Genomic DNA, 14,931 nt, shown 5'->3' on the forward strand with positions numbered 1-14,931 from the left:
CACCATGCCGACAGCTTGACCGTTTGGTATCGTAATGCATTGTTACTATTCTATGACAACCTTTTGGCTTTTATGTTTTTCTCCTCCCAGCTGGATCTTACTTCATTATTTTCCATGAAGCGTGAGCTTCAGCCACATGGTACAAATCTGTTGATTAGAATCTTACTGGCACAACTTACTAATTTTTTTTTCAGGCTGATCATTTTCAGTGCCTGCTTTGGCTTCACTACTAAAGTAAAGCATAACCCTTCATTATCTTTTCCAAGAAAAAAAACCTGCCTTTCCTTCTGCACTTCATCAGAATATGACTCTTAACATCATATAATAATGTTTGGATACATGCCTCATAAGCTTACAACCAATATTTTCCAAAGGGATTACTCGTTGTCAATGGCACTTGCAATTAGAAAAACATACCTCTCCACTTCTCTTTTAATGTTACAGCATTTGTGACTTCAAGGTTGAGAATGGGGCTTTCATCCTTTAACACTTAACTCTTATTATTTATTAAACCTAAAAGTCAAAAAATGTTGAAAGAATAAAAGAGTAGTGTGGGGCATTTAAACCCTGACCTTTCTACAAACAATCCAACCCCACCACCACCATTATTTGGCTCTTTCAATAATAATTACAATTCATGTTGCTTGTCAACCTCTCTCTGGCCCTCTCGTCTCTCCATCAGGTAAATGCAATGCTCTACTGATCTGATTAGTGCATGGGAAAGACTACATAACTGACTTCCATGTGCTGATCAAAACAGCCAAAGGACATCTATCCTCTAAAAAATTTTTCTTCAAAGTATTCCCATTTAATCCTTCCAAGGCAAAAACATTCATGAATTATACATGCTAACTCGATAACTATTTCATGAAATAACTGTGGGGAAAGTTGTGAATGATTATCACAAATTCATATCTATATCAATCAATCCCAAAATGTTTTCTGTGCATGAATCTTAAGTCTGGCTAATCCGCTTATACACCATGGATGCTCTCAATCAGCTCACCGGTCACTGAGGATGTGTAGGGAAGAGACGGGAAAGGGGAGGGGAGTAAGGGGGGAGAATTACAGATGGGATGCATTCAGACAAGCACTCATAAGCTATAGGTTGCAAACAGGTGGCAGTTTTCGATTGCTAACCATAATAAGGCAAACACAATTTTCTTGGCTGGTAAGGTGTTCCAAGTTTGCATTTTGACAACCAGTCTAAACCACCTCCAGCATTTCTAGCCAAACTCTGCCATGATATTAAGACCAGATAATAGGAATGGAATCAATTGTGACAAGCCACTTGCCTGGTTTCTACCCTTTCTGCTTTCTAAGGCAGACTTCTGTTTTGGAAATAAAAGCTTTGGGAGCTGGAAAAAATAATGTATGGTGATATTGTAGCCTTGCAACCTCATTGTATGAGTTAAATGAATGATTCGGTCACTGCATTCATCATTAAAATGATCCAGCACCACAAACATCCTCATCAGATAAATTTAATGGACTTTCCTTTTTGTTACATGCCTATGCCTATCATCTGCCTACTGTCTGTCTGCCCACCTCCCTACACACATTACAAGCCAAGCATCTGGTTACCCTGAGATCCTCAGGTATCAGAGGCAGGAACCTTTTCGAGAAAAGCTGTAACTTATTATTTAATTTTATTTAATACAAGTGATGAAAGGAGTTTTCATTCTGAGCAGACGCTGTCAGCCCAAAAATGAAGGTAAGCGTAGGTAACCATGGTAACAATTGACAGCCAAAAACTTCCCAGATGTGAGTTATGGCTGCAGAGGTCAACTTTAAATGGTCAGTAAGTCGCTCAATAAATTCCTAAAAGAAATAAAAATAGAAACTGCTGGAAAGACTTGGCAATTTAGGCAGCCTCTGTGGAAAGAGAAATGGTCGATGTTCAAGTGCGGGAATCTTCATCAAAATTCGGAAAGAGAGAGGTCAAGTTAGTTTTCAGATTTGTAGAAGGTGGTGCAGGATAGGATAAAGGAATATTTCTGAGAGGGTGAGACCAAATAGTATAATGTGGTAGTTAGAAGCAGATCCAGAATATTGTATATGTGGTAGTAAGAAGTGGAATATTTCTAGATCACTGAGGAAAAAATGGGCAGTTTTGATACAGATGGAAAGACTTAAATGAACAAGAAGTTCAAAGAAAGTTGGCACATTTGATTTTGAGTCCAGAAAGCAGCAACGTGTCTGGATGGACGATGAGGTATTGTAGCTCAAGCTTGCTCAACCTCATGTGACAGGGGTCAGAGACAGATTGGGTCAGTATGGGAATGAGAAAATTAAAATGGAGACAGCCAGAAGCTCAGGGTCACTCCTGCAGACTGAACACATGTACACTACAGAGCGACTCCTTTCACCGTGAGACCCTATGCAAGCCTGAGGAAGATAAAATAATCACAAATAAAAACTCATTTGTTTAAGAGATGATTTTCTTAGTGGTGCTCAGGGCAATGCCTGGACTCTGTCCGCTGAGCCCACCTAGCCAGATTTAACACTTGTGGATATGGAGGGCGAGTTGAACTGATCCGTCCCACTGAGGGCTATCTTATGAGGAGGACAGAACTCCAAAGATGGAAGCTGCTAATAGTTTTCTTTTCATGAAATTTTTTCCAGTATGGAGCACAGATTTGGGGTATAGATCCCTGGGACATCACTTCAGATATTTGTGTATCTCTCTAGACACCTCAATACATTTCCATTTAATGTTGGTCTCCAGTAGTTTCCTGGAACCCTGGAATGTAGGAACTTTCTCCTGATGACTCCCCTTGTACCATCTCAAGGACAGAGTCAGAATGCTGTGCAGCCACCATTACTGTCAGAGATCCACACACTTAATTTCAGTGTATGTGTGGGTCTCTCAACGTTTTTACACCTTAATGTGCACTAACAGATAAAACATTGTACCTGATTATCACTAAGCACCAAGGCCTTGTATGAGGTATGTGTTCAACAATCATACACGGTGGAATGGACCCCTCATCGAGCAGCATTTTACTGCAGAGGTTCATGTGAAAATGGATTTCGAAGTCCAAATTCTTTAAGGAACATCACCATGAAGCATGGATGGAATTGATTGCCCCTCCTCAGTCCTAACTATTGTGAAATTTTGAGGTGAAGTTAAGGGAATACATATTCAATAAAATTAAAGAAGCTAATCCATCTGTTTAGAAATACCATAATTTATAATCATATCTAATTCCATGCTTTCAATTCCTGACGCAGAAAGTTATTTTAATATTTAAACTTACTTACTTTAGAGAAAAAATCCCGAATGCAGGTGACTTTAACCTAAGGAAGACAAATAGAATCAATAATATATCTCTACTCACTAATAATGTACAAGTATAATTGCTACTATTGTTATACAGTTCATTAAATCAAAAAAACAATGACCAGAATTTTGGCAATCTATAATCTCATTCTATTTTCTTGCAGCTGAGCCAAGATGAAATATTGTTGCTGGGTGTCGCTTCTTTTTGCTTGCCTTCAGTTTTGCTGGTGATGCGTAGATTAGGACAGCCACAGCAGACTATTCTACCTCCACATTTATTCTTTGACTTATCCAGATAGACTATTTTGGGCTGGCAGTTTTTCTAATAGCTTTCTTTTAGAAGAAATTTCATAAACACACTTACAGACTTGAAACTAGTTTTGGATAAAATTTAGTCCAAAAGAACTTTTTAATTGAGGTTTTATCGCCTTGGGAATTGAATTATAATTATTAAATAAGATTTGTTTTTATTTCCATAGTGAATGTTCCATCAACTCTTGCTGACATAATGACCAGGCATGAGACATTACAATCGTTCAACAAAACTGGCAAACTTCCACCGACGGGCGTTTATCGTTCTCTAAGGTTCCCAGAGACACCATGCAGCAAAGTGCTGTCTGACAAAGCAGGGGTGAATGACTCCATGGCCAACCACATCAACATGAAGAACCAGCGGGTACTGGCAAGTCCAACCTCAACCAGCCATTTAAGTGGAGAGTTCAGTGACTGGCACCTCTGGAAGTGTGGACAGTGCTTTAAGACCTTCACCCAGCGGATCCTTCTACAGATGCATGTGTGTCCACAGAACCCAGACAGGTAACTAGAATCAAGCATAGACATTGCACACTAAGCTGATTGCTTAAACTTGCATCATTCTGCTTCTGAGCTGTAGCAGAATCAGGTATCATACGTCGTACATCGTGTATGAGTTCAGCCCACATATGTGGGGCACATCGCTATCTATAGCAGCTTGTACTCTGGGTTTTGGGGCTGGAGAAACTATGGTGCATCTACAAGGCTGAAACCTCCATGCACAGCCTAACTAGGGGGCAAGTACATAAATTTAAAGTCTATAGTACTGAAGGAAGTGTGTCAGAGTGGATTGAGAAATGACTGTCCCATGTGATTGGAATAACTATGTCCTTTTCAAACTTTAAAGAAGTAATTGGTGGAGTACCATAGCAATCAGTTCTTGGCCCATAATTGCTCACTACTTACATTAAGTAAAATTGCTTATGCACAATTTGTTCATGAAAAACAAATGGATCCAGATTCACACACAAAATACTGGTAGAACACAGCAGGCCAGGCAGCATCTATAGGGAATGCTGGTAGAACACAGCAGGCCAGGCAGCATCTAGATCCAGATTCCTAACTATTAAACTTCTTTCTTAGCTTCAAACTGAGCTTTTAGCACCAAGCTCCTTGCTGAAATTTGAGCAAATCTAAATTTCTGCTGCCCATAAACCTATTCACACTGTGCCACTCGCTCATTAACTTTCAGCTCACTAATCAACCATTGCTCACTATCAAGAATTGGCTCAAGCTTAAAATTTTTGCATTTAGATCACTTCATTGTCTTTCCTAAATTTTACTTTTTTTGAACTAGCAATGTAAACTTAGGAGAACTCTTCGTTTTTCTAGTTCTGGCCTAGTGTCCATCACCAATTAATTTAGCAAACTTCAGCTGCCTGACCTACAGTACCAAAGTTTGCAACAGCCTTCCTTACTTTTGGAGCACTTAAGATACTCATTAAAACCATCACTTTATTAAGCTCTTACTTCTTGGAGCTACTATCACTTTATCTCGAAGTATCAAATTCTGGCTGATTGCTCGGTGATGTGGGAGAGTTCACTATATTAAGACCTAAGTGCAAGTTGTTTTTGATATTATGATATTATGACCTTTGTGTTACTGTAAAACATTGTAAGATGTTAGTGCTGGAGACAAATGTTCTTATAATAAAATGAATTATTTAAAAATGTTGTTTGCATGCAATTAAAGTGTAGCACACAGCTCCTAACCAAACTCTCAAAAATATTTTCACTCATTATTTTCTTTCTTGCACATTTATGAGAAATAGAAACACTATACAAACAAAACATTAGTTGAGTGAACATCAGCCAACACGATTTAAGTAATTTGCATTATATTGAAAACATGCTCAGTTTGAAGCTAAGAATGACAATAAAATTTAAGTGAAGTATATGTATTGGGGATATAATTTGCAATTTTGCCAAGAAAAATGGAACAAAAGTCATTGTAGTGACATTGTACAATTCCTTTTCCCTTAATGTCAGTGTTACAAATGATCAAGAACGACTCAGCAACCAATCATTTTGAGTAGTTTATAATTTTGTTTCTGTTACACGTTTCAATACTTTTAGAAGCACACCACCTTTTTAAAACAAAATTAAAGCATTACATTTATACATCTGCAAAAACATTGTGACAGAAATTTATTTTTGCTTTGTTATTGCTAATTAAGTGTTGTAGTAGCAGGAGAGCAGCAGAACAGGTGCCCAAAGCTGTTGCATCTGTTTAGTACAAGTGACTGAAGATGAATTTCATTCCATTCTATATGAGTCATTATTCATTGTCAAATTATTTATATTTAATTTATATTCATTGGTATTTACCATGGTTAGTTATGTTACTTCATTAACTTTGCCTCCAACTTTCACCCTGCCCTCAAATTTACCTGGTCCATTTCCGACACCTCCTTCCCCTTTCTTGATCTTTCTGTCTCCATCTCTGGAGATGGCCTATATACTGATATCTACTATAAGCCTACAGATTCTCACAGCTACCTGGACTATTCCTCTTCCCACCCTGTCTCTTGCAAAAAGGCTATCCCCTTCTCACAATTCTTCCGTCTCCGCCGCATCTGCTCTCAGGATGAGGCTTCTCACTCCAGGTCAAAGGAGATGTCTTCCTTTTTTAAACAAAGGGGCTTCCCTTCGTCCACCATCAACTTTGCTCTCAAACACATCTCTCCCATTTCCCGCACATCTGTCCTCACCCCATCCACCCGCCACCCCACTCGGGATAGGGTTCCCCTTGTCCTTAACTACCACCCCACCAGCCTCTAGGTCCAACGTATAATTCTCCGTAAATTCCACCATATCCAACGGGATCCCACTACCAAAGACATTTTTCCCTCCCCCCCCCCTTCTGCTTTTCACAGGATCACTCCCTACGTGACTCCCTTGTCCACTCGTCCCCCCCATCCCTTCCCACCGATCTCCCTCCTGGCACTTATCCTTGTAAATAGAACAAGTGCTACACCTCCCTCACCACCATTCAGGGCCCCAGACAGTCCTTCCAGGTGAGGCGACACTTCACCTGTGAGTTGGCTGGTGTGGTAGACTGCGTCCAGTGCTCCCGGTGTGGCCTTTTATATATTGGTGAGACCCGATGCAGACTGGGAGGCCGTTTCACTGAACACCTACGCTCGGTCCGCCAGAAAAAGCAGGATCTCCCAGTGGCCACACATTTTAATTCCATGTCCCATTCCCATTCTGATATGTCTATCCATGGCCTCCTCTATTGTCAAAATGAATCCAAACTCAGGTTGGAGGAACAACACCTTGTATACCGGCTGGGTAGCCTCCAACCTGATGGCATGAACATTGACTTCTCTAACTTCCGTTAATGCCCCTCCTCCCCTTCTTACCCCATCCCTGACATATTTAGTTGTTTGCCTGTTCTCCATCTCCCTCTGGTCCACCCACCCCTCCTTTCTTTCTCCTGAGGCCTCCCGTCCCATGATCCTTTCCCTTCTCCAGCTCTGTATCACTTTCAGCAATCACCTTTCCAGCTCTTAGCTTCATCCCACCCCCTCCGGTCTTCTCCTATCATGTCGCATTTCCCCCTCCCCCCACTACTTTCAAATCTCTTACTATCTTTCCTTTCGGTTAATCCCGACGAAGGGTCTTGGCCCAAAACGTCGACAGCACTTTTCCCTATAGATGCTGCCTGGCCTGCTGTGTTCCACCAGCATTTTGTGTGTGTTGTTAGTTATGTTAGTCGCTTTTATTGGTGAATTGGTTTTTAGCTACAACTTCCTATTTCCATTTTAGTTAGTCAGCTTGAGAAGAGAAGGATTATGTGGACTGTCTGTGAAATCAACTTTGTGCTTAGATGCTTCATTTCTGTAATCACTCTTTTAAACTACACTGCAGGGGAATTACACCTCTTTCTTGGTAAGATTCTCTTAGGCTCAAATGTACCCAGAATGACTACGCACTTGGACAGGATTCATATCTATGGATCTTATCTACAGTGTATGGGCTTCCAAACTCTGCATAAGCGGTTATTAGCAAAAAATAAAAATGAATTGGATGTAACTATATAGCATGGTGCAGGAGAGAGGAGGCAGTGTTAATAACTTAATCTATGATTGGCAGGATATAGAAATTTATATTTACAGGGATCTGCAATAGGTGTCATAATGACCCGGACAAAGAATAAAGATCGATATATCTAAATTTCTTATTGCCGGTAAATTAGTATGCAGAGTAAACAGTGTAAATGGGAGCAGAGGCAGGGTGGGTGGGGAGCTGGTGGAGGGGTGGACAGTGGAGATTAAATGGCCAAGTGTAGAATGCTATAGGAGTTCAGTGTGGTATATGTTAAGAGATTTGCACTGGATTCAAAAGAAATTGGGAACTTTGGGGGAACAAAGGGATTTTGAAGTGAAGGTATAGGGATCATTAACAGGATAAGAATTTGATATTTATCAAAGTGCTTAGTCATACTGGTAGTGATTGGAAGCCTATTACATGCAATAAACCAAAGGGATGGGTGAAGAGAATCTTATGGTTTATAATGGATACTTTGGTGTGAATACAGCACTGATAAATTTGCAGATTATTCTGATAATTGTGAACCAACAATTGTTGGTGGTGTTCATAGTGAGGAAGGCATTCAGGCTGCAGAATGATACTGTAGGTATCAGCTGGTAAATTGGACAAGAAGCAACCTTTAGAATTTAATCCTGGGAAATGGGAGGTGATGAATTTTGGGGGATTTAATAACGGAAGGACATATTCAATGAACGGTAGAGTTCTAGAGAGTATTGAGGAACAAATATCTTTGAAGATGACATACAGGCAGATTGGAGGGTTGAAGAAGGCACTTGGGATGGTGCCTTACATATGCGAGGGCATAGGATATTGGAGCAGGGAGGTATTGGAACAACTTTATAACACATGGTTAGGCCAAAGCTGGAATATTGTGTCATCCCTGGTCACTACACTGTATAAAAGCTGTGATTGCATTGGAGAGGATTCAGAGAAGAGGTTGCCTGGGATTGAATGTTTAAGTTAGAAGGAGATACTGAATAGGCTGGTTTATTTGTTTTTGGAGCATAGGAAGCTGAAGTGCTCATTGACAGAATGTAGAAAATTATAACGGGCATAGACAGGGTAGATCATACAAAACCTTTCCCCATGGCATCATGTCTAAGAACAGAGGGTACACGTTTAAAGTGAGGAGTAAAGGGTTTAGAGAGGACCTAAGGACAAATTATTCTCTATCTAGAGATGAGAATTTGGAATGCATGCTTGTGTGGGAGATGAAGACTGGTACTCTCACATAATTTAAGGAGCATTTTATCAAGAAGACATGCCAGGGCTAATCAGACTATGGACAAAATTATGGTAAATGAGATTAGTATGATCAGACAAGGTGGTCAGCAAAGAACCTGTTGGTGTACCATATGGTTATGATCTTTCAGTCATACAGAACCTGAAGCAAGAAAATCTGAAAATACTCAGGTAGCATCTGTAGAGAGAGAAGGCAGCATCTGCGGAGAGGAATAAAGAGTCGGCGTTCAAATTCAGGTTTATTGGCATTATTGTCATTGATCAGAAGGGTCTCAGCCCGAAACATCGGCTCTTTATTCCTCTCCATAGATGCTGCCTGACCTTTTGAGTTCCTCCAGCATTTTGTGTGTGTGTTACTCTGGATTTACAACACCTGCAGAATCTCTGGTGGTTATGGAGAGAGAAACAGAGGTTATGTTTCGTATCAATAAACTTTCAATAGATGAAATGCCAGGTCAATTGTTGTTCTGCCATGAATGACTTTAGTGAATCAAATGTTTTATTTTAATCACAATCCAATAACTCATAGTCATCATTGCTGGTGCTGGGTTTATTTAATTATTTGAATTTAAATTCCCCAACTGCCTGGGCTGTTTTCAGACTCAAGTCTTTGTTCAAAATGTCCAGAGCTCTGCACCATTATGCTGTTGCCTAATTGCTAGGGACAAATTCAAAGTGCTAAATAGCCTACGTATCTGTGTTTGTATATTCCTAATGTGCAAATCACTATACCGATCTAATTAACTGCCAGCAGGTAATGAATTGTGAATTTTGCTTAGCAGTCTCTTTTTGAATGCTTGTTCAATCATCAATTCACTGAGTCTGTCAGGAGGAAAAAACTACTCAATACCATTGAGGAATATTGCTGCCAATCATACAATGCATTAAAGGGATTGTTTCGGTGAATCTGAAATAATTACATCTTTAAGGAGCCTACCTTCCTGTAAAAGTTAATTAGTTCGGGTGCACCTTCATTGATCATGCACCAGGAAAACTTTCTTTATTATTTACACTGAAGAATGAATTTAACTGTACCATAGACAGCTGTCAATAAAATATTTCTTCCTTAATTTCACATTTATATAAAATAACTTTATATAAAATCTTTTGAACTGATGTCTATTCAAAATTTGAAACTGGAAAATTCTAATTTTCTGAGAGACCATTCTGATTACAGTATTACTATTGAATACATGCTCTTTTATCATATTCATAAACAATGGCAGTAGTAATTCATTTCAGGACTTACGAAGAAGCAAAGGGCAAATCTGGTGTCTTTAGACAAAAATAATGCTAGTTGAATAAAATAAGAGTCTTAAAATGATTAGCTGTATCTGTCTGGCATAATTTATTTGAGATTTAACAAAATAATCCTTTTAACATATATATGGAAGATAAATGTTGCCTGATACCTTGGATTCCAGTGGGGATAAAGATGGTCTGAATGTTTGTCAATACCAGATATTTATGGCTTTGAAGTGTGGGCGAGATTTAGCTGAACTAGATATTCCCTCCTGGAATAAATGATGTTCATTTTTTCAGGTTATCCATGTCTGTATTTGTCTGTCTTTCTCAATTTCCATGTGAGTTGTTATTTTTCATAACGGTCAGCCATACTATAATAGCAATACCAGAAACTTTGGTAAGCGATGTTGCTCCTGGATTTCTATGTGTTACTCCTAATCCTTTTCCTGAACCTTTATGGATATCGGAGATCCCTCAGAGAAAAGGTATTAATGATCATATTTATCTACTTACCTTATTTCTCTGGAGACTCTGACAGTCTCCCTCCAGAATGTTTTTGTTTCTCTTTAAAAAGAACAAGCCCATGGCACAGGGGTCTGTAGCAATGGAGATGAGCCAGTGTAACTCTACCTACCTAAGAGTTACAAAAATGTGTATATTGGCCAACTGAAGCAAATTATGAGGAAAAATAATAAAAAAACATATTTAATTTCATGTCTGTTATAAACCACATCATTGGTAGTGTATTTACAGATGAAAACATAAGGAATTATAATACAAACATATTAGAATGAAATCACAGATGTTAATTATAAATTTTCTACTATTGATCCATTATTTAGCATAAAGCAACTTGTAGTGAAATTGACAAATGTGGTAGCACAGTATCCTCAATGTATTTTTAATATATTTGGCAGACTTGACCGTGTTACTTCATGCTGAGAACATTTAGTGATAATTCCAACAAGATGAGGTTATGGATCATTGTCTGTACCAGTGGTAATTCAAGTTTGAAGTAATGGTCTAACTAGTGTGCTGATATACAGTATAGAGAATACTTAACTTGCCTTATATAACATGGAACTTTTTCATGGTCTCATTGATAGTATGATAGTACGACAGATTCAAAGTTAGATATGCTGAACATTTCTGTAGGCATTTCAGACCAATCCTCTATGTTTTACATGCTTGAAATTATTTTCTTATGTTATATAGTGATGAAAACATGAAGTTGGTGCCACTAAAATAAGTGAAGTTTCTACTCTGGCACTGGACCATGAGAAAGTATGATTAAGGATTACAATGGTAGGGATTTACATTTAATTGTTGTGGATAATACTGCTATCACTGAAGTAGGCTTGCAATCTTCAACTCTCTGAGGCAGAGCACTCTGTCCTCAGTAAGGACCTCACTTTTGTCCCCCTTCGCCCACACCTCAGCGAGTTCAGCGTACGCCATGACGCTGAACTCTTCTTCCGCCGGCTCCGTCTCCGAGCTTACTTCTTGGGCAAGGACTCTCCTACCCCCACTGATGACCCCTTCTCCCATCTTCAACCCTCCTCCTCTTCATGGACACCCCGTTCTGGTCTTCTGCCTGCTCTGGATCTCTTTATTGCTAATTGCCGACGAGACAGCAACCGTCTCAATTTCACCACATTGTGTTCCAATTCCAATGTTACTCCTTCCAAATGCTGTGCTCTCCGCTCCCTCCGCACCAATCCCAATCTCACTATAAAACCCACTGATAAGGCAAGAGCTGTTGTAGTCTGGCGTACTGACCTCTACCTGGCTGAGCCACAGTGACAACTCTCTGATACCTCCTCTTATTTACCCCTTGATCATGACCCCACTAAGGAGCACCAGGCCACTGTCTCCTATACCATCACCAACCTTATCAGCTCTGGGGATTTCCCATCCACTGCCACTAAGCTCATAGTTCCCACACCCCGTACTTCCCATTTCTACCTCCTACCCAAGATCCACAAACCTGCCTGTCCAGGTAGACCCATTGTCTCAGCTTGCTCCTGCCCCACTGAACTCATTTCTGCACACCTTGACACTGTTTTATCCCCCCTTGTTCAATCCTTTCCCATCTATGTTCGTGACACTTCTCACACTTTGAATTTTTTTAATGATTTGAAGTTCCCTGGCCCCCACCGCCTTATTTTCACCATGGACGTCCAGTCCCTATATACCTCCATCCCCCACCAGGAAGGTCTCAAAGCTCTCCGCTTCTTTTTGGATTCTAGTCCTAACCAATTCCCCTCTACCACCACTCTCCTCCGTCTAGCGGAATTAGTTCTTACTCTCAATAATTTCTCCTTTGGCTCCTCCCACTTCCTCCAAACCAAAGGTGTAGCCATGGGCACCTGCATGGGTCCCAGTTATGCCTGCCTTTTTGTTGGCTTTGTGGAACAGTCCATGTTCCAAGCCTATTTCAAATTTACCTGGTCCATTTCTGACACCTCCCTCCCCTTTCTTGATCTTTCTGTCTCCATCTCTGGAGACGGCTTATCTACTGATATCTACTATAAGCCTACAGACTCTCACAGCTACCTGGACTATTCCTCTTCCCACCCTGTCTCTTACAAAAATGCTATCCCCTTCTCGCAATTCCTCCGTCTCTGCCGCATCTGCTCTCAGGATGAGGCTTTTCATTCCAGGATGAAGGAGATGTCTTCCTTTTTTAAACAAAGGGGCTTCCCTTCTTCCACCACCAACTCTGCTCTCAAACGCATCTCTCCCATTTCCTGCACATCTGCCCTCACCCCATCCGCCCACCACCCCACTCGGGAAAGGGTTCCACTTGTCCTCACCTACCACCCCACCGGCCTCCGGGTCCAACGTATAATTCTCGGTAACTTCCGCCACCTCCAACGGGATCCCACCACCAAGCACATCTTTCCCTCCCCCCCCCCTTTCTGCTTTCCGCAGGGATCGCTCCCTACGCGACTCCCTTGTCCACTCGTCCCCCCCCATCCCTTTCCACCAATCTCCCTCCTGGCACTTATCCTTGTAAACGGAACAAGTGCTACACCTGCCCTTACACTTCCTCCCTCACCACCATTCAGGGCCCCCAGACAGTCCTTCCAGGTGAGGCGACACTTCACCTGTGAGTAGGTTGGTGTGGTATACTGCATCCGGTGCTCCCGGTGTGGCCTTTTATATATTGGTGAGACCCGATGCAGACTGGGAGGCCGTTTCACTGAACACCTACGCTCTATCCGCCAGAGAAAGCAGGATCTCCCAGTGGCCACACATTTTAATTCCACGTCCCATTCCCATTCTGATATGTCTATCCATGGCCTCCTCTACTGTCAAGATGAAGCCACACTCAGGTTGGAGGAACAACACCTTACATTCCCTCTAAGTAGCCTCCAACCTGATGGCATGAACATTGACTTTTCTAACTTCCATTAATGCCCCTCCTCCCCTTCTTACCCCATCCCTGATAAATTTAGTTTTTTCCCCCTCCTCCTTTATTTTTCTCTCTTTTTGCCCATCACTCTGCCTGTTCTCCATCTCCCTCTGGTGCTCCCCTCCCCCTTTCTTTCTCTCTAGGCCTCCCGTCCCATGATCCTTTCCTTTCTCCAGCTCTGTATCCTTGTTGCCAATCACCTTTCCAGCTCTCAGCTTCACCCCACCCCCTCCGGTCTTCTCCTATCATTTCACATTTCCCCCTCCCCCCACTGCTTTCAAATCTCTTGCTGTCTTTCCTTTCAGTTAGTCCTGACGAAGGATCTCGGCCCGAAACGTCAACAGTGCTTCTCCTTATAGATGCTGCCTGGCCTGCTGCGTTCCACCAGCATTTTGTGTGTGTTGCTTGAATTTCCAGCATCTGCAGATTTCCTCGTGTTTGCAACCTAGGGCATTCTTTGGTATCCTTTGAAGTCAAAACAGTTAAGTGTAGGTGTGAAGCTGCCTGACTTCCGAATGCTGAATGACATTCAGGCCTTAAGTTCAAAGTTCTAAATAAATTTATTATCACAGCACATACAGTATATGTCATCATACACTACCCTGTTATTCATTTTCTTGCAGGCATTCACAGTAGGTACAAAGAAGCACAATAGAACCGATAGACCACACATGTCAGAGATAGACAAACAATCAAAGTGCAAAAGACAGCAAACTCTGCAAATACTAAAATAAATAAATAAATAAATAAATAAATAAGCAATCAATATCGAGAACATTAATTGTAGAGTCCTTAAAAGAGAGTCCATAAGTTGTGAATTCAGTTCAGTGAGTGAGGTTATCCCCTCTGGTTCATGAGCCCGATGAATGGAGGATGCTACATGTTCCTGAACCTGGTGATGTGGGACTTGATGCTCCAGCACCTCCTTCCTGATGGCAGCAGCAAGATCAGAGCGTGGCTTGGATTCTGAGGGATGATGATGGATGCTGCTTTCTTGCGACAGCACTCAATGGTGGGAGGGGCTTTACCTGTGAAGACTGGGCTATATCCACTACTTTTTGGAGGCATTTTCATTCAAGGGCATTGGTGTTCCCATAGCAGGCCATGATATGTCAATATACCTTTCATTGCGCATCTATAGTTTGTAGAAGTTTTAGATGAAATGCTGAATCTGCGCAAGCTTCTAAGAGATTACAGGCACTGCTGTGCCTTCTTTCTAAGGTTACATGCCAGACTCAGGAAAGAATCTCCAAAATGATGTTAACAAGACATTTAAAATATCTGACCCTCTCCAAATCTGATCCTCTGATGAGGACTGGCTCATAGACCTCTGGTTTCCTGTTCCTGAGGTCAATAATCAACTCCTTGGCCTTGC

General features: G+C 41.1%; 1 protein-coding gene across 1 annotated transcript in view; it reads left to right on the plus strand.

Moving 5' to 3' along the window:
• prdm6 (PR domain containing 6) overlaps positions 1 to 14,931 on the plus strand; it is a 195,734-nt gene that overhangs the window by 139,364 nt on the left and 41,439 nt on the right. The window contains exon 6 of the mRNA XM_073069490.1: positions 3,763 to 4,099. Coding sequence (XP_072925591.1) covers positions 3,763 to 4,099 — 337 coding nt within the window. The remainder of the gene's footprint in view (positions 1 to 3,762; positions 4,100 to 14,931) is intronic.

The sequence above is a fragment of the Hemitrygon akajei genome, chromosome 2 (genome assembly GCF_048418815.1).
Source record: "Hemitrygon akajei chromosome 2, sHemAka1.3, whole genome shotgun sequence".
NCBI classification, from domain to species: Eukaryota; Metazoa; Chordata; class Chondrichthyes; order Myliobatiformes; family Dasyatidae; genus Hemitrygon; species Hemitrygon akajei.